Source organism: Lepidochelys olivacea (genome assembly GCF_965140295.1).
Source record: "Lepidochelys olivacea isolate rLepOli2 genome assembly, chromosome: 3".
NCBI classification, from domain to species: Eukaryota; Metazoa; Chordata; order Testudines; family Cheloniidae; genus Lepidochelys; species Lepidochelys olivacea.
In genome coordinates this window covers 96,365,161-96,384,612 of record NC_140413.1, presented here as the reverse complement: position 1 = coordinate 96,384,612, position 19,452 = coordinate 96,365,161, and the positions used below count along the sequence as shown (strand labels likewise).

The 19,452-nt window shown below is 40.4% G+C and overlaps 1 protein-coding gene across 1 annotated transcript in view; it reads right to left on the bottom strand.

The window, feature by feature from the left end:
* The window catches only part of RNF217 (ring finger protein 217), a 91,458-nt gene that overhangs the window by 37,796 nt on the left and 34,210 nt on the right, over positions 1-19,452 (bottom strand). The window contains exons 2-3 of the mRNA XM_084623930.1: positions 10,653-10,886; positions 1,628-1,792 (exon numbers count right to left, since the gene is read on the bottom strand). Of these exons, the coding sequence (XP_084480056.1) occupies positions 1,628-1,792; positions 10,653-10,886 (399 nt within the window). The remainder of the gene's footprint in view (positions 1-1,627; positions 1,793-10,652; positions 10,887-19,452) is intronic.

Genomic DNA, 19,452 nt, shown 5'->3' with positions numbered 1-19,452 from the left:
ACATAACAGTATGCAAATCATTTTACATTGCTTCTTTGGTCCTAACAGAATATTCAGTCAGTATTAACATGTTCATTGTCCTTCCATATTAAGCAAAAAAAGCCATGATCTAGTAAATGATTCACAAAAAAGGCCACACTCTCTCTTTTTTCTTTTTTTGGCCAGCACTTGGATTTTTTGCTGGGAAAGGGAATTGGTGGAAAACACAAAGCAGCAAAACACAGCCATTCAAAAAAAATCCAGTCAAAGTACAGAAAAGTATAGCTGTACTTTAAAATAAATCATAGTATGTTCTCAGTTTAACAAATAATACTTCAATCCTGTTTGCTTAAAACAAACAGTAATACCCTGCTCCTTTTAATACTTAAGCTTCACTACTTTTTGTAGTATCCCAGTTTAATGGCTGATTTTGACCTTACCATATTATAAATGCTGCCGCTTAAGAGTATGCAAGAAAGCTGTTTTTATGAAATACTTCAAGTGAGAATGCACTGGACCTAGAACAAGTTAGGATAGATCAAATGGAAGAGTACATCAGATGCAGATTCTTCTTTCCCCCCCTCTTTTTCTAATTTGCATATGGAATATCCATATCCCACTACTTTATATACAACTGCTTCAAAATATCCCACTACTTCAGATACAACTTTTTTTTTTTTTTTATAGTTACAACTGCTATTTTGTGGTGCAGCTCCCCTTTCCTGAGATCTTTTTGTGTGCTTTGAGATCTACAAATGAAAGGTGGTAAGACTGAGTCGTGGTGTACTCTGTGCTACAACTGTTGGGAAAAAGCAGAAACACAGCAACCTTGCAATCCTTCTAAGCAGTTATTTTGTTACTATTTGCCAGTTGCACAGACTTGATCTTGCTTAAACAAATAATGTTTTGATACAAACTGGCCAGACTGTGTAGCTTAGAGAACGCTCCTTTCCTCCAAAGATGAATGCTGAACAACCAGAATTCCTTCTCAGACATTAATGACACTTTGGTTTAATATTATGTAGTTAGAGGAGAAACTCGCTACCAAAAGGAATTAACAAGAGTGACCTACATGAAAGACAGTACAGCCTCAAGAATTCACTTTCAAATCAGAACACAAAACATTCAGCTTTAAAGATCTGCCTCATCCATCCTCTGGCAGAGTGAAAAAAAACTGTATAAACAACAGTCACACTTCCTCATACACAGATTACAACTCAACAGAAATACCGAATTTCTAAACAAATGTCATTGAACTGCAGAAGGACTTTTATTAACAAAGGTACTTTTCCACACATTGGGCTTGTCTACATTTCAAATGCTATAGGAGCACAGCTACACTTCAGTGTAGATATTACTTATGACGATGAGAGGGGTTCTGCCATTGGCATAGATAATCCACCTCCCTGAGAAGTGGTAGCTAGGACAATGGAATAACTCTTCTGTTGACCTAGCGCTGTCTACGGTGGGGGTTAGGTAGGCTTAACTATGTTACTCAGAGTAACACCTCCTTAATATGCATCCATTCCATTATTCCATTATATATTTGCTGAAGTAACATTAGACAAACAGATGCCTCAGTTTGGATCATTATTATTCAACTGCAATTCTGAAAGCTTATATTGTGCCCTAACAGAGGATAGCTTACCTTGCATTTTGGACATTTCTGAGCATTCCTTTGCCCATGTTCAATCTCACTGGCCCAGTGACGCAACAGTTTGTCTCCCTTTTTGTATTCTTTACAGTTAACACCTTCATGCCAGGGAGAGTGGCACTTAAAACACCAGACAAGTTGGCAAGTTGGACACTGGATCTGCAGAAACAAGTGAAACAGGAAAATACCAGACAAATTTGAAAGCTGGGCATTGAATGCGTGTGGAAAAACTATCACCACCATTATAAACACCTTTATAATTAATTTTAATTAAGCTCTCAATTTCGTTAACAGCTCAGGTCAAACAAACCTTTAAAAAAGTACATAAAAAAGTACCAATTTAACGTATAATTCTATATGTAAGAAACTATATTAAGAAAACATTAAAGATTCACAATTAATTACTCAAGATCAGGAGATGTCAAAGGCCCCAATGCTTAAACAGGTGCTTAACTTTCAGCACATCAGCTATCCCATTGAATTCAATGGGATTACTCAAATTGTAAGTGTTTTGTTAGGTTGGGGCCAAAGTTAGTGTTGAATGCACAATTCTTCATTCTGCCCTTTTATGAATAAGCAGTTTAGTACAAACTTTAGTTATTTGATAGACAATGTGTTTTCAGATAATATAGCTTTTTCTACAAACTTTAATACAATTTAAATGCTTTTAATTAGATGTGTAACCTTTAGTATTTTTCCTTCACTATTCTGATTCGCACAATGGTGCATTCACATTTTTAAAGATTTAGAAGACCTTATTTTCACTGCCTGGTACCTATTGTAGTAATTTACATCTGCACAGAGCAAATAGTTTTTGCGCTGAGGTAGTACACCTAGAGGCCCCAGACCTATTTTGCCTAGGCAGTGTACAAACACAAAGGTCTGGTCTGCACAAAGTTGTACCCATTTAATGAGAGCTATGATTCTAAATCAATTTAACTAAACCATTGCAACTTAGTGTTCTGACATAGGTTTATCTTGCCCCTATAAGTTTACAGAGGCAAGTTCAACTAATTCAATCAGATTTAAATGTATACAACTGTGTACCAATGGGGACTTAACATAACCATTCTAAATGTGTGTATAGACCAGCCCCCCCAAAAAATCCCTGAAGGGCTTAAGCTATCTTCCTACTACTCTCATTTGATGGTGTTTTCATCCACTTTGCACAGGTGCAAATGACAACCACAAAGCAAGAAGGTAGAGAATCAGTGCCAGAATTTGATGCAGGTTCTCCTCTGTAAACTATGAATTTTAATATTTTAGGCTGCCATGTATTAATTTTCTCTCTAACAAGTGCAGCCTTCCTTATGTGCAATTCAAAGGATGAGACAGTTAAGTTTGCTGTTAAGTTAGATGGCCTATATGATACCACAATATGAAGAAACTTAAATTTTGCTTTCTGTAGTAGGTTATGTAAATGTCATATACGTAGTACTTTCAACATATATTATTTTCCAGCCTTTGAACTACAGTACTACAAGATGCTGCATATACACATACAACATTGTAAAAACACAATATATTGCATTTGACAAGAAGTAGGTGATCACGTAATTAAACGACTACTGTAGTCTTCAAGGAAGGCAGCACAAAGATTGTGAAAAAGAGTTAATATATTAATAGGAATGTTTCCATCATTATTTAGGGAAAAAAATGAAAGCTTGTTTGCATTTAAGTACTTCTCTGCAACATCTGTAATCCAAATACTGCAGATAGTGACAGTGCATCAGAACATGAAAGTCAAATTGATTGATTTTCAATGGCCAAGATAAATACAAAAGTAAATAAAAACAGAAGAGTATCTTTTTAAAAAATTCTGCTAGGAATTTGATGTTCTATAAGTAACTAAATTTTTATTCCTTTAAACCTCCTGGCCCTAGGTAAAATTTCTAAAGTACTTACATGACAGGGGAGCTTAAGTCCTATTTTTCAAAGAGACTTTCGCACTTAGTTATGGTACGGCTACACTTAAAACACTACAGTGACACAGCTGCAGCTGCACTGCTCTGATGCTTCAGTGTAGACTCACTACAGAAACGGGAGGGCTTCTACCATCCCTGTAGTTAATTGACCTCCCGGAGAGGTGGTAGCTAGCGCAATGGGAAATCTTCTATCGTTCTAGCGCTGTCTACGATGGTGGTTAGGTTGGCATAGCTACGTCTCAAAGGGGTGTGGCTTTTTCACATCCCTCAGAGATGTAACTATGACGATGTAAGTTTTCATTGTATACCAGCCCTCAGTCTCACTGGAAGTCAATGGATCTTTGGCTCTTGTGTCACTTAGGCACTTTTGAAAATTTTACTCCATGTCAAATTTATAAAGGACACCATGACGACAATGGAATGCGCAATGGAGGTAGTAATGCCATAGTGATAAGATTAGAGCTGAATGCACAATTGGGTTTTTTGGTTCAGTGAATGGTGGACTTTCCAACCTGAAACTTGTCTTTTGTTTTGTAAAATAAATCTAGCTAAGTATCTAAAAACACAAAACATTTTGTTTAGAAAATATTAAAAAAATGCAGTTACTAACCTTCCGGAACTGTTTTTCTTCAAGATGTGTTGCTCATATCCATTTCATGCTGGGGTGCATAGGCCAGCCCCCACAGGGGGGAAAATTTGCAGCAACTGTGCACTTGGTACGCCCACACCTAGCACAGAATCGACATGAGCAAGCACTCAAAGAAGAACAGAATACCAAACCACATTTTTCAGCAAATAAACTATCTGAAAAATTTCACTGAGTTCTAAATAAGACACCTTTAAAAATAACGTTAAATATCCCTATGGGGAAAGTAATACAAGACTGTCTCTGCAAACACAGAAGCTGCTCCAAACAGTCACTTCTAACCCTGTCATTTCATGATTCATCTTTGACAGACATAAAATAACCCACTTAAAGAGCACTTCCTGCCATAAAGTATCACCAAATTTTAAGAGTCAGGTGAAACCCTATCATATTTATTTGAAAGCTTGTGAAATACATTCTCCAGAGTTACAACTTCATAGGATAGCCAGGACATGAACAAAGATATGCAGGGATACAAATATGTCCTATTTTAAAAAGGGACGACAAAATTGACAGGCCCCTGTATCTCCCCATGTTGAAAGTTACATTTAAAGATTACAACCTTAATCCTTCCCCTTCCAGCTATGCTCATCTCTACGCCCTACAAACATTCCCCGGATAAAATTCTACAGAATTTGAAATATTGAAGCCTCTGCTGGGTTTTTTGTTAGAGTCAGTCTCATGGTGCCTGGTTTTTAAACAAGCATGCATATTGTCCTATTGCTCTGCCTGTCAGAAGCATTCCTGTCCCCAGGCTGCTTTTTAATGATATGGAAATTTTCAGCTGTTCAAAGAGCTTGCAGAGTAGGATGCTTATTATTTTCAGTATCCTACTGTCTCAGAAGACTGATATAGGTTTGCATACATCCCTAGAAGTCAACACACAGAGCTCGTAGTTTTAATTACTGGTCTACCAGCCTAGACAGTGTCCTCCAAACTTGTTTTAAAGTCCTTAAAAACTTTCACTTATCACTACAGTAACTCCTGACTTAAACTCGTCCCGGTTAACGCTGTTCCGTTGTTACGTTGCTGATCAATTAGAGAACATGCTCGTTTAAAGTTGCACAATGCTCCCTTATAACGTTATTTGGCAGCCGCCTGCTTTGTCCACTGCTTGCAGAAAGAGCAGCCCGTTGGAGCTATCTGGTGGGAGCTTGGAACCAGGGTGGACCAGCAGCCCCCTGCTCCCCTAAGTTCCCTGTGCGGCAGCCACCCAGCAGGCTATCAATTGATGGCAGTTCAGCTGTCCCTCCCGCCACTGCCCTGTGCTGCTCCCACCCTCTGCCTTGGAGCTGCTCCCGGGAGCTTCCTGCTTGTTGTGCAGGGTGGGAGGGAAGAAGGGGGCTAATGTCAGGGTATCCCCCGCCCCCCTGCTCCTGCCCCTCACTTACCCCATTTCCATGGGAGGAGGGACAAGACAGGGCTCAGGACAGAGGGAGCATGCTGGCAGCAGGGGCTGTCTCAACTTGTTGACCTACTTAAAAAGGCAATGTACTTAGAGTGGAGTCAGCGTACTTAAAGGGGCAATGAGCATCTCTCTCTCACACAATAGGGTGTGTGTCTCTGTCTGCCATGCTGTCTCCCCTCCCTCCATTTGTGCTGCCTTGTAGAGTGTGAGGCTACATTAACAACAACGTGTTAACCCTTGAGGGCTCAGCTGTTCTAGTTCATCATTTAGCAGTAAGGTATTCCCTGGGAAATATCCCACCCTCTTCCACCCTCTGACTTCACCACCTCAACCAAGCTTCACAATCGTCATTGCTGTGTACAGTATTAAATTATTTGTTTAAAACTTATACTCTGTGTGTATGTGTGTATATATATATATATATATATATATATATATATATTATATAATATAGTCTTTTGTCTGGTGAAAAAAATTTCTCTGGAACCTAGCCCCCCCCTTACATGAATTCTTATGGGGAAACTGGATTCACTTAAAGTCGCATTTTTCAGGAACATAACTACAATGTTAAGCAATGAGTTACTGTACTAACAGAAGAAGTTACATAACCTATGCTGTGCTGATATTCTACAGTAGGTAATGACACATTGTGCTATATTTGTGATTTCTTAGTTTGTGATCTCCACTCAAAAATGAATATGTAGCCATAGTTACCTCTTCTAAAAACTGAAGACCTTCAGCAGCTAGCCAACTGCTGCCAAGTGTTTCTCAGTCTATCTGTAATGCAGTAACTTGTAAACGCCATAACCAATCAATTCCAAAATTTAAAGGAAACATTCTAGGCACCAGTGACCAGAATTCTATTGATTCTAGGAAACATCAGTTAACACCTTTTACTCCCAGCCCACTGACTGACTGAATGGGTAATTAGGCCTGCACCACAAAATGAGTTTGACACCCCTGAATTAAATTCTAAACTTCAGGTCAGGGACTGTCCTTTAACTCTATGTTCATAGAGTGCTTACTACAATGGGGCCCTGATCTTGATTGATGCCTCTAGTAATTATTGCTAGAATACAACCAACAACTGATCTTTAGGCTTTAGCTTAGCTTGTAGAAGACTCAACTGCAGCAAGAAAAATAAACAATGCTGAGATTAGTCTGAATTTAGGTTTTAGAAGGTATGTGAATGATTTGTCATAATTGTTTTCAAACTGTATTAATTATTTGGAGTATGTGAGTATGCTATTTTTTAATCTCTAGAAAAAGTGTATTCTTGGTTTCTAAGAGATACAAAAATCCCCCCCCGAATTACTATTCAGAGTAAAAATGCACAACTGATACAGTATTTCTAGACTTCAGTCCCACTGCTGATGTTCTGTAAGCCTCACATATGTAACCTGGTTCTTCTGAAGGCAATATATTTCCTGTTACTTATTCAATAGCGATAAGAAAGAATTCCCTCTGGTGTAATTTACAGATGGAGTGAGGAGCAGGGAAAAGAGGCATTCAGCCAGGTAACAGCAGCCCAGGAGGGTAATCTTTGTGGGCACAGCAGCAGTGACTGGAGAGCTCTATACGTCACATATTTTATTGGTGCTAGAGAGAAATAATTCAAGAAAATCTGATGAACGATGATCACATTAACTGCAAACAGAGCAGCTACTCTGATATGCACTGAGACAGATGGCCAGAGCTGCAACCTGCCATTTCTTTCAAGTGCAACTAGTAGAAACAATAGCAGGTGATCTGAATAGCTAAAATGAGCAAGCTGTCTAAAGGCTGCCATTTTCAAGTATTTCCATCTGGAGGACTCTGTCACAGAAAAATTACTGCTTTTTACCAAATTACACAAATGTAGGATAGCCTCAAATGAGCTCGGTTCCACAAGGACAAGTGGAATAGATATTATCTTCAGTCACTCTGAGGGAACACAATCTGGCAAGTCCAGACTTACCAAATGGATCTTAGATCAAGTCTACAAAAAAGGAGAACACCACTTATCATAAAGCTACAGTAGAACCTCAGAGTTACGGACACCTCGGGAATGGAGGTTGTCCATAACTCTGAACAAGACGTTACGGACTTCAGCCACTGGGGGTGGAAGGGGGTGGGCCTTGGGGCTGCAGCCGAGGGGAATGGTGTCAGGGCTCTGGGTAGCGGGGGATCATGACTTCTGACCCTCGGGAGCACCAGGGCTCAGGGCTTTAGATCTGGGGGGAGCGCTGGGGCTTGGGGCTTCAGTCCTGTGTCTCCGTTCCTGGCTTCTGCCCCGCAGCTCTGTTCCCAGCCTCTGGGTGACAGGGAGTGCTGGGGCTCCCCATGGCTCCGCTCCTGGTTTCAGTATGAGGGGAAGGGGGAGTGTGCGCACTGGGGCTCCATTTGTAGCTAAAAGGCCAAGCCCCGGTGTCCCCCTGCAGGGCTGAAACCCTGAGCCTCAGCATGTCCCCACCACAACACGTCTAAAGCCCTGAGCCTGGTGCTCCCGAAGTAGTAAAGTATTTGCGCGCGCGTGTGTGTGTGTGTGTCTCTCTCTCTCTCTCCCACCCCCCACCCCCCCAGCTGCTGCCCAATTACGTCTGTTTCCAGAAGGTGACTGGTTGACCAGTAAGTCCGCAACTCTGGTGTTCATATCTTTGAGGTTCTACTGTAAATGCAGTGGTCTAGACAACAAGGATAAATGTAACAAAAGAACTAATGTTTTATTTCACAGAGTCATATTTAATTCTACATTCCTTGGGGAAACACCTACAGTTTCAAAAATATATATATTGGGCCTCATTCTCCAGTCTGCTCTGACACCCCTAGACTGGGCTTAATAGGCCACTCAGTGACTCTCCCTCTCTAGGACGAGACTAGAAGTGTAAGCACTGTGATCAGTGTGTCCTTCTACCTCAGCGATATTCAGCTGCTGAATTGTCCCTTGGGGACATGGACAGATAGCAGAAAATACAACTGTTATAAGGCTGCTCTAATGTATGCTCTGAAGAGGCCTAATGGCTGGAGTGCCTGAGGATTTTGAGAGGGAGGTATAAAGATGACAAACACCTTTACAGTACTCCTAACTAAGCTGGTAAGCACAGCTTGGTCACAGCCTTGGAAGCTGTCATTCTGAATTCAGCTTCCCTTGAGGGTGTGTCTATACTGCAGTTGGGAGCAAGCCTCCCAGGCCAGGTGGACAGACACATGCTAATGGGACTCGAGCGATCACGCTAAAAATAGCAGTATGGATGTCGCAGCTCAGGCTGTAAAGCCCACCCAACCCCATAGGCTTGAGAGCTCAAGCTCCAGCCCAAGCCACAATGTCCGTACTGATATGTTTATCACTATAGCTAGTGCCCTGTTAGCATGAGTCTGTCCAAGCCGGCTAGGAGGCTCACTCCTGGCTGGGGTGTAGACACACCCTGAGTGACCTGAAACCCAACGAGACACCAACATATTCCAAAGACTGGAAAATCTGCAACACTACTGTCATTAGAGCAAGAAGCAAAAACAGTGACTGTGACAGGCAAGTTACAGTATTCTTAATCATGAGTTGGTAGTTTTCATCCATTTACTAACAAATATTTCCTAAATTAACTGATAAAATACATAGAAGACAAAAAATGACATCTTGAGTGTCATGCCCAGAATCTTGTCGCCCTTCGAAATAACTCTGCCATTTGCCACCACAGAGGGCTTTCTAGAACAGATGGTGGTGACTCAAGGCGCAGAACATGGTACACATCTTTGCAGCTTTTTTAGAGGTTACCAATAATATGTAAATGGCAGTAAGTAAATACTTTAATAAAATAAACTAATAAAAATGTGGCTCTAATATATAAACAAGTGCTGTCATCTTTAGTATTTTACCATAAAAAAGTCATGGAAAGGGAGAGTGAAGAAAGAGGAAATGAGTAAAATAGTTGTGAAAAATGTGTAATATAACTGCCACCCTACGTGTTCCTTCCTCAAAATGGCAACAAAAAAAGTATCTGAAACAACAAGATTTAAATTAAGTAAAAAAAATGAAAGGGGGGGGATAGTGTTAAAGACTACACTAACACTATTCTTCAGATATGGATTTTTTTTCTCCTAGCAAATATTTAGTGCCCACTGTTGTAAACAAGTTTAAAACCTAATCACATATCATACACATACACTTGCTCTCAGAATGTTAAGTAACTTTGAGAAAATCTAGTACAAGTGACTAAATAATGCAACTGGACAGTAGTTACCTATTACTAGTCTTTTTTGCATTATGCATGTGAGTTTCAGTCAGACTGTAGGCATAGTGGATGGTACTTTGCTTTTTTGGCTATGAGCATATGTACCGTCATCATCTTAATATCCAGTATATCCCCTCTCAGAGTATTATGTTCTGGCATGACAGGAGGACAGATAAATATATGATACATCTTTTTCACCTCTCCCTTCCTTGACCCTCCTGTATCATACCTTCCTCAATAGGGTAATGAAGAATTCTAAGCAACTGATAATCAGATTACCTTTTGGGAATTTTAAAACAGTTATCCATTAAAAAAATAAAAAGTTGCACCTATAAGCAACTGATTACAAAGCAGCATAGCAGCCCTCACGAAAAGTGCTTCCCCAACACATAGTCCTTTATACTTGTACCTAAACATTTTTGTTAATTGTGAGAAAAGTCGACTGGAGTTGTGTGGCTAAAAACTCTGGTTAATTATGAAAGTCAATCTTAGTGCCCCCATCTCTCTTCTGTCCAAAGTGACGTTCAGTTAGTGCACAGAGCAAAGTGAAGGGCTCAGCCACCTTTCAAGGTATCATGAAAATTTAATGGCCAAAACTGTTCTACCACCACAAGAAATAAATGATAAAAAGAAAGTTCAAATAGACGACTGAACTGTTACATGACTTGACCAGTTATTCAGAGGTATCATACTATAGATTCATATTCTAAATCACAGCTTACATTAGGCTCCAGCAATGGAGGAAAGCCCATTTAATGCCCACCACATGCTGTCCTACTTTTGTTGCTCACAGCTGTGTCATCTAATCCATAGGTTTGGTGAGCATGCTCACTTTGTATTTGTTCTCCAATTTCGTAGGGGTTGGAATGTGACCTCTCCTCCTGAAAGTGGTAAAGTGTTTGCATTGAGGGCATGGCTTGGTGCTGGAGTCAATACGGCTGAGTTCCAGGAAGTATTTATACTTGATGATGTCTTCATGTGGCAGGTTGTAGAGGACAGTTGTTTCATCCAAGTGTTCACTGCACTCTGTGATTGGACATTTTATATCTGCCTGTCCCAGCTGCACCTGCACATAAACAGAAGGGTAAAAAATTACCAGGTAAGTGGTCATATAGCTGTGAAGCAAGTACTCCATGTCTACTATGCAAAAAGCAAAGCACTTCCAACACATCTTGTGAATTGCACAAGATAATGCATTTGTTCTGAATTCTAGCTACCCGTACACTAACAAAACATGCCATTTTTTTTAAGTTTATTTTGAACACATTCTGGAAAATATTTTAAAAGAGTAATTTTGCTTTTCTGTCACATCCCCATCTGTACATCACACGCACAAAGCACATGTATGTTTGCCAGTGAGTCTATGTTCAAACATTTTATCTTTTATATTGGCTACTGAGAGAGACAGTCTAGCTAATCCTCATTTTACATCTTACTAAGATATGCAATACAAGTAGACTACAGTGGTATTTTTTATTTCATGCAGAAAGGATAAAAACATGTACCCAAAGAGAGAGCCCAGTTTTTACAAGGGAAAAAAGATTACACTTGCTCCAGAAGCCTCTGGCTGCCTTTGCTAGCTCAATGCTCTTATGCGTGCTTCTTACCAGAAGTTGGCATAGGGAAAGCAAATTCTATCTGTTCCTTGAAGAGCACAGAATAAGCTGTTGCCACTGTATTCTACATCACTTTCAATCAAATGGAAGATAGGTCCATCAACGGCAATTAGCCATGATGGTCAGTAACACAACTGCTTGCTCTGGGTATCCCTAAACCTCTGACTGGCAGAAGCTGGGACTGGAGGACGGGATGGACCATTTGATAATTGCCCTCCCCTGTTTACTCCCTCTGAACACTGGCCACTGTCAGAAGACAGGATGCTGGGCTAGATGGACCACTGGTCTGACCCACTATGGCCATTCTTATGTTCTTAAACACAAATACTTGTTTTAAACAGAGAATGCTTATAGCAGCAGATATAAATATATTTCATAGATAAAAAAACTCTACGCACCACTTACATCATGCATTAATTGCCTATGCAGTGCGCAGAGTCTTGTGCAGACAACTCCACAGTGGGGAGAATTTCACACATACTGAAAGAATAAGAGTACTATCACTACAAAAGGTAAAGCTGTAAGGAATGGAAAGGCAATACTTTTAAATCGAGAAAGGTTAAAGTTTTGAAGACACTACTTCTGTTTGGAGCTTTACCCTATAATGGCGCTGCACCTACTCTACTCTCATAAACTGAGTATATAAACGCAAATATTATGTACAGGAATTTCTATGGTATTCAATCACTGCCTAGAACCGCACAAACAGTGAATTAAATCTCACAATTCCCCATTTTACAGAGGAAAAAGGCAGAGAGGTTAAAGCCACAATTTTTAAAGAAGGAGGCCTAACGTTAAGCCCCAAAATGGCCTAATTTTTCACTCATTTAGATATATCAGTTTCAAAATCACAGCCTGAATGATTTGCCTAAGGTGACCACATATAACTATGTAAAAACGACACCTTCTTACTCAGAAAGTTTGCTGTGTGTTCTGAGACTCGTGCTAACTTCACTGACTAAAGTTAGCTACTGTTAGAACTGTAGACAGACATGGAAAAGGGAGACGGATTATATCTAGACTCTCCCCTTAAGGGAATAATTTAATTCTTACCACAGGGCCAAATTCTGTCCTCTGATGCATGTTCATCAGCCATTTAAGGTGTTACCAAGGAAGATGTACTGTGGGATTGCACAAATGCAAGTGAAGGGAAAATTCTGGCCTGCAGAACTTTTAATACTGGTGAATATGGAGCTGGAAGAAATCAGTTACCTTCAAATTTCTCTTATTTTTTCTAGTGTCCCTCATGAGCAAAATCCCTATTAAATTGTGAATCCTCTACTCACTATAAGACTGATAATCCAAGACTAAAAGATTGAAAAAAATGCCTTTATTTTCCATTATATATTTCCCACTATTGCCAACCTCAGGAGATCAAAAATCATTAGTCAGACCTCCAAAAACATGAAGTTTTCTTTTCTTTCAAAGACTATATAGTGTGCTTTTTTGGTCTGTCTTTTGATTTTTTAATTCCCCCTTTCCATTGTGGGTGAGAGTGAGAAAAAAAAAAGATGACTTTGGCCCCGTTGAAAGAGCTCTCACCCGCACATCTGCCTGTCCCCGCCCAGCAGCTAATTTGTAGTAGTAGGATTTTATGTATGTATTTTGGATAATTTAGAATGAAGGATATAATAACGTAGCATGTATTTGATGTATGATTTAACCATATCCTGACAGCCACCCTTTTTGAATAGCAGAAAGGAATGGCCTAAGAGGTCATTGGTAGAAACGAATCAGACAGGCTGCCTGTGTCTGAACTGATGTTAAAGCAGGAACAGACCAGAACAGTCCTTATGGCTGATTATGGTCACCTTTTCTTTTAGGATAAGTTTTCATTACAGTATTTGCTATAAGGTCTTGTTTCTTATCTGCATTGCAAATGAAGTTGTGTAAAGTTCCTTTGTAACCATATAACCCTTTCTAAAATGTAATCCTGTCTGAAATTCTCTGTAAAATTGTTTGGTGTGAGTAAAGGATGTGTGCATGGTTAAGGATGAGTGCGAAAGCTATCACAAATGTCCAGATGCTCAAGAAGAAGTGAGAGACTTGGAGAGACAGCAGGAAACAATCAGAAAACATCTATTGTATCTGATGCTCTAGAGTTAGCAGCATTGACAACCTCAGAGGTGAGGCAAACACCCCCGAAGGCGAGACAACAAATAAGAGATAACAGCGGAAAACCCCAAGATTAACACAATTTAGGGACTAACAATTACAAAATGACATTGCAAAATCCATAGACTGAAGTGGGAATTTACAAGTGTAAAGTTGGGGTGTTTTGCCATAGGACTCTGGGTTCAGTCCTGCAAAGCCTTGGAGTGCGACTGACAGAACCCAGCTCCTCACTCTGTGCTCAATCAAACTGGCCAGTAGATTGACTCAAGCCACGACAGATTGGTAACTATAAGACCATCTGCGGAATGTGTGTGTGTGTGCACACATGCTAACTATTGTATTTTCAATAAATGCGGCTGAAAAGATCCCCTGAAAAGATCCTGTGTGCTTTTTATAATTCATCCCACACCCAGCTCCCACCCCATCAGCTCAGTCCACAAAGCTGCCCTCAGTTCTGCACTCACTCATACAGCTTCACCTCTGCTCCTCCTGAGGTTCCTCACCCCCCACTGCCATGGCTTCCAGACAGGGGGGACACTCCAAAGGGTCTTCACTTCCCCCCCACCCCCGCTCCTGGCCAGATGTTGCGGGGTAGGCAGGGGCAAAGGAACCATCCTGTCCCCATGGCTCACAGAAGGGGAGGGTACAGAGCCATCTTCACCCTCTCCTCCTATGAGGATGGCTTTAGGTTGCTCTGGGGTTGGAGGGATGGGGAGAGACAGCTCTGTCTGTAGCAGCTCTGATTAGCTATTCTGCCCCAAGAGGCAGGCAAGTGGCCAGACAGCCAACTTGCAGGCTCAAATTCACTACACGGGCACCAGTCAACCAAAATCACATCACTCCCCCAAAATTGTGAGAGTTAGTACCACTGTAATTTCTTATATAACTTTTATATTTATTTGGGTAGCTCTCAGAGTCCCCAGGATCCCACCACCCCAGCTGCTATGCTAACACTTTCCCAGTAGACATGAAGTAACAGGTGATAAACCAGAGGAGAAAGACAGTGGACAATAGTACTATAAGAGATTGTACAATTATTTAAATTTTCTATGTGCAACTTGTGATTCAACAGTAGAAACAGTGATTTTTTATAGAATTTAGCCTCTGATACAATTCCCCACCACCACACACTTGTACCTAAAATTCTTGCCCATCTCCCATTTCTTTATAAACTATATTCCTTTGTTACGTTTCATTTTCACTTTTCCTTTATTCATTCTTTTCCATAGTAGATACATTAAAGTTCCTTCCCAATCTCTGCACTAGACTGCTTTTTCCTACCAACAATGTCCTATAGCCTTCTTACCAGAATCATCATGCTCCTTTCTCTCAAGAGGAAAATCTGTCCCAAGAAAATATGGGTAATTTGTTCCTGGTAGAGTTTCAGAAACTGAAGATTTCTCCACACACAAACTTGCACTGCAATAACTAAATCAGTTCTAATTTACACCTTATCTTATTTTAGAATGTGTTCTATTTTGCTTATGGATGTAAAAATTCAGTGTACGCTAAATCAGAACAGGACACTTATTCCTACATAACAGCATCCACAGAGACTTTCCCTGAAAACCGCCCCACTCCCCCAAGATATCAACTAGAACAGGTTTAATTACTGCAGTGCACGTTTGTATGTAGACGGACTCTGAGAGGGTTGAAGTCATGCTGCTGCATCTCTATAAGCGAAGTCTCTCATTTCCCCTCCCAAGCTCAGGCTATGCCTCTGGAAGGAATTCCTGCCCCATGTGATCCTGGAGTGGGGTGAAATAACCTAAGCCAAGTGCCTTACTCACTCCAGGCCTCCAGGGGTGGCATGCAGCCTAATTATATAAGTATGTAAATATTCACTATTCATTATCCTCAGACACTTCTTTGTTGATAAACAATAAAAAGGCATAAATCACACAAAAATCCAGTTGAGGCACTGGGAGAACAGGATTCTTGAACATTTTAGTATACAATCTGCTTACAGCAAGGAGTAGGGAGGCAAGTAAAGAAAAAGTGCTACATATACACCTGCAATACAAACACCTTTGATAAAAAAGTTTGACCTTTTGGACCTAACAGCATGTCTTAAACAATTTATAATACCAATTTAAGTGCATTCATCAGTTTAAATTCCCAAAGCTCATCTAGTTTTTATAGCTTTATTTATAGTTTGAAATTTGAAATTTAAACCCAATACGCCTTACCGACACTGGTTATAGCTCCCAAAGGAAAGAGTTGCAGGTACTGACCAAGTTCAGTAGCACCAGGGAAAGCATGGTCAGTACACAGGGTACAGCCACCTGAGGCCACGTCTAAGAGTGGGAGATTTGTGGCTCCAGCTGGTAAAAGGAGTTGTGTAGGTTTTATGACCCATTACAACAATTTGCAACACATCCTGCTGCCTACTAACCCTCCACTGTCCTATGACTGCAAGGGTGTTAACTGTCCACTTCTTTTTAAGTGGTCTCCTACAACACTGTGCTTGATCTGTCCCACCTTGTATTTAGCTTGGACACCCTGGTTACCTTCTCTAGGCCTGACAAAGAGCTCTGTGAAGCTTGTAACCTTGCCCCTTCCACCAACAGAAGCTGGTCTAATTAAAGATATTACTTCACCCATCATGTCTCCTTCATACCTTGGGACCAACAAAGCTACAACACTAAATCAAATGTATACTGGCATTTTTTCTGGTAATCTTCTCTTCACCGTTCTACCTCCATTTTTCTTTGGATTTGAGCCACGAAGCCATGATAAAGGAAGAAAAGGGGAATGGGTTCACTGATAATTTTATAAATTACTTTTCAAAATTTAATTTTTTTAAATGTTTGTGTGTGCATATAGGTCAAAAACTGCTGATGTGTAAGTTGTGGTTCATATTTTATATGCTCAAAACTCAGACAGTTCAGTTATGATTTCCACAGAATCCCCTAAACTGGGCTCCTAAAAAGTGCGTGCTACAGAACTTTGCATTGATGCAACACAGGGTTTAAGGTGGCTTGAATACTTGAGAATTTAGCTCCAGTATGCTTCAGAACACTTGGAGACTGGAACTGAAATTGACAAGCTCCAGAGAAGGGTAGCAGAGGAACAATTTAGGAGGAGCATGGAGAGAGCCCCTGTTTTATGAACTACAAGTGTCTCAGAGCAGGATTTCTAATGTGCTTCAGAGTAGAAGTCCCTCCTACACGCATTAAGTGCCTTTTGTTAATTAATCCCTTTATGTTCTAAAACATATGAGTTTGCAGGGAGGGGGGTTTCAAATTTCAAAATGACTCTTTTCCACAGACTCTGTCAAATACAAGTCCAAAACTACTACCAAAGCTGATACGTTCTTCACACTCCATTTAGAAATCTTTGCTTACTGGATCAACTCAGTCTTCTGGGAGGTTAGCCAGAATCAGGTCCCTGTTTAAATCTGCAAATGAAATAATCTCTTCATTTACAGGTCACTGTAACCCAGCTGAATTCTTTTTATACTACTAAATTTCCAAAGGCAGCATTCATAAATTGTTGGCATACTTTTGCTGCCTAGCAAATGGAGTCCTCCTGCTCCAAGACTAGGATTCTTAGGTGCTGCAGTAATACAAATAAATGCATCACATCCATATATTATTAAAAATAGTGTGACAATAATAAAGTCAGATAGTAACAGAATTCTTTTAAACATAAGAAACTACATGCTAACAGTGCTCACAGCAACGTTTATTGCACACTGCCCTTGTTATCAACTAGAATACTGAAATGGTTCATCTTTAAACATTTGATTGTCTCACCTAAATTAAACTGAAACAGGACCTACTGCCCCTCTATAATACATCACTTAGAAATCTTCATAACTCCAGTGCAGTTCTGTAGCTCAAAACTGTCTCAATTTTAGCAGTCCACATATGAAACTGCCCTTACTGGTCATAAAACTATGTTTCTCCCTTTGGCCAGGGAAGAAGTTATCAGCTGAGGCATCTAATTTGATAGTTCTTATATTTAAATGTTTGGGGGCCGGTGGCATGACATTCCTATTACCTGGCTCTTAACTCTAAAATTTACTTCCTCTTTTTGATCTAACATAAGCTAAATTTAACTCTCTAAGTATGGTTCAAACTTAGGTTTTTATCTGTGATAACTTGCTGGGGCAGAAAGAAAAGGAGTACTTGTGGAACCTTAGAGACTAACCAGTTTATTTGAGCATAAGCTTTCATGAGCTACAGCTCACTTTATCGGATGCATAAAGTGGAAAGTACAGTGAGGAGATTTTATATATACACACAGACCATGAAAAAATATACATTGTAAGGAGAGTGATCACTTAAGATGAGCTATTACCAGCAGGAGAGTGGGGTGGGGGGGGAAGAGAAAACCTTTTGAAGTGATAATCAAGGTGGGCCATTTCCAGGAGTTAACAAGAATATCTGAGGAACGGGGGAGGGGGCGGAGAAGGGGGGAACAGTTTCACTTAGTATCATGACTCAACCACTCCCAGTCTCTATTCAAGCCTAAGTTAATTGTATCCAATTTGCAAATTAATTCCAATTCAGCAGTCTCTCGTTGGAGTCTGTTTTTGAAGTTTTTTTGTCGAAGGATACTCACTTTGTGATCAGAAATTGAGTGTCCAGAGAGATTGAAGTGTTCTCCGACTGGTTTATGAATGTTCTAATTCTTGATATCTGATTTGTGTCCATTTATTCATTTACGTAGAGACTGTCCAGTTTGACCAATGTACATGGCAGAGGGGCATTGCTGGCACATGATGGCATATATCACATTGGTAGATGTGCAGGTGAACGAGCCTCTGATAGTGTGGCTGATGTTATTAGGCCCTGTGATGGTGTCCCCTGAATAGATATGTGAACACAGTTGGCAACGGGCTTTGTTGCAAGGATAGGTTCCTGGGTTAGTGGTTCTGTTGTGTGGTGTGTGGTTGCTGGTGAGTATTTGCTTCAGGTTGGGGGGCTGTCTGTAGGCAAGGACTGGCCTGTCTCCCAAGATTTGTGAGAGTGATGGGGCGTCCTTCAGGATAGGTTGTAGATCCTTGATGATGCGTTGGAGAGGTTTTAGTTGGGGGCTGAAGGTGACGGCTAGTGGCGTTCTGTTATTTTCTTTGTTAGGCCTGTCCTGTAGTAGGTGACTTCTGGGTACTCTTCTGGCTCTGTCAATCTGTTTCTTCACTTCAGCAGGTGGGTATTGTAGTTGTAAGAATGCTTGATAGAGATCTTGTAGGTGTTTGTCTCTGTCTGAGGGGTTGGAGCAAATGCGGTTGTATTGTAGAGCTTGGCTGTAGACAATGGACAGGTTGTTGATTCTGAATGTGTGCTCCTTATTGGGACAGTTATGCAATAGGGGAATATCTTTGGCTGCATAAAACATGAAATTTATTGTCTTTAAATGCAGTTTTCTGAATAAAGTAACTGTTAAAAGAATAGGGGTTTTGGTGTGTATTGTCTTAGTGAACTGCTCTGTTAAAAAGTCACCACTTTGTTCCATTTGTAAACTGCCTCCCATGTGAACTCAGCCTGGAATCTTGAAACTCAGGCTGTCTTCTTTCTGGTTCATACATAGTTGCCAGGAATAATAAAGATTCTCCAGATCAAATTCCACTCTCAGTTGCACATATGCAACCCCACTGTCTTTGTATTGGGTTGCACAGGTATAAATGGGGGCAGAATATGTTCTTGATGTTGAAAATTAATAATACTATTGGTGAATAAGAATATAATACAGCAAACTCTCTCAGCGCTTCAGATTCGTCACAGACAACAGGACTAAATAGTAGTTGAAAAAGACGGTTATCTTTTGTAATTGTTGTTCTTCACGACGTGTTGCTCATGTCCATTCCATTGTAGGTGTGTGTGCTCACCACACGCACCGATGCCGGAAGTTTTCCCCTCAATGGTATCCAGAAAGGACCGGCTCTGGCACCCT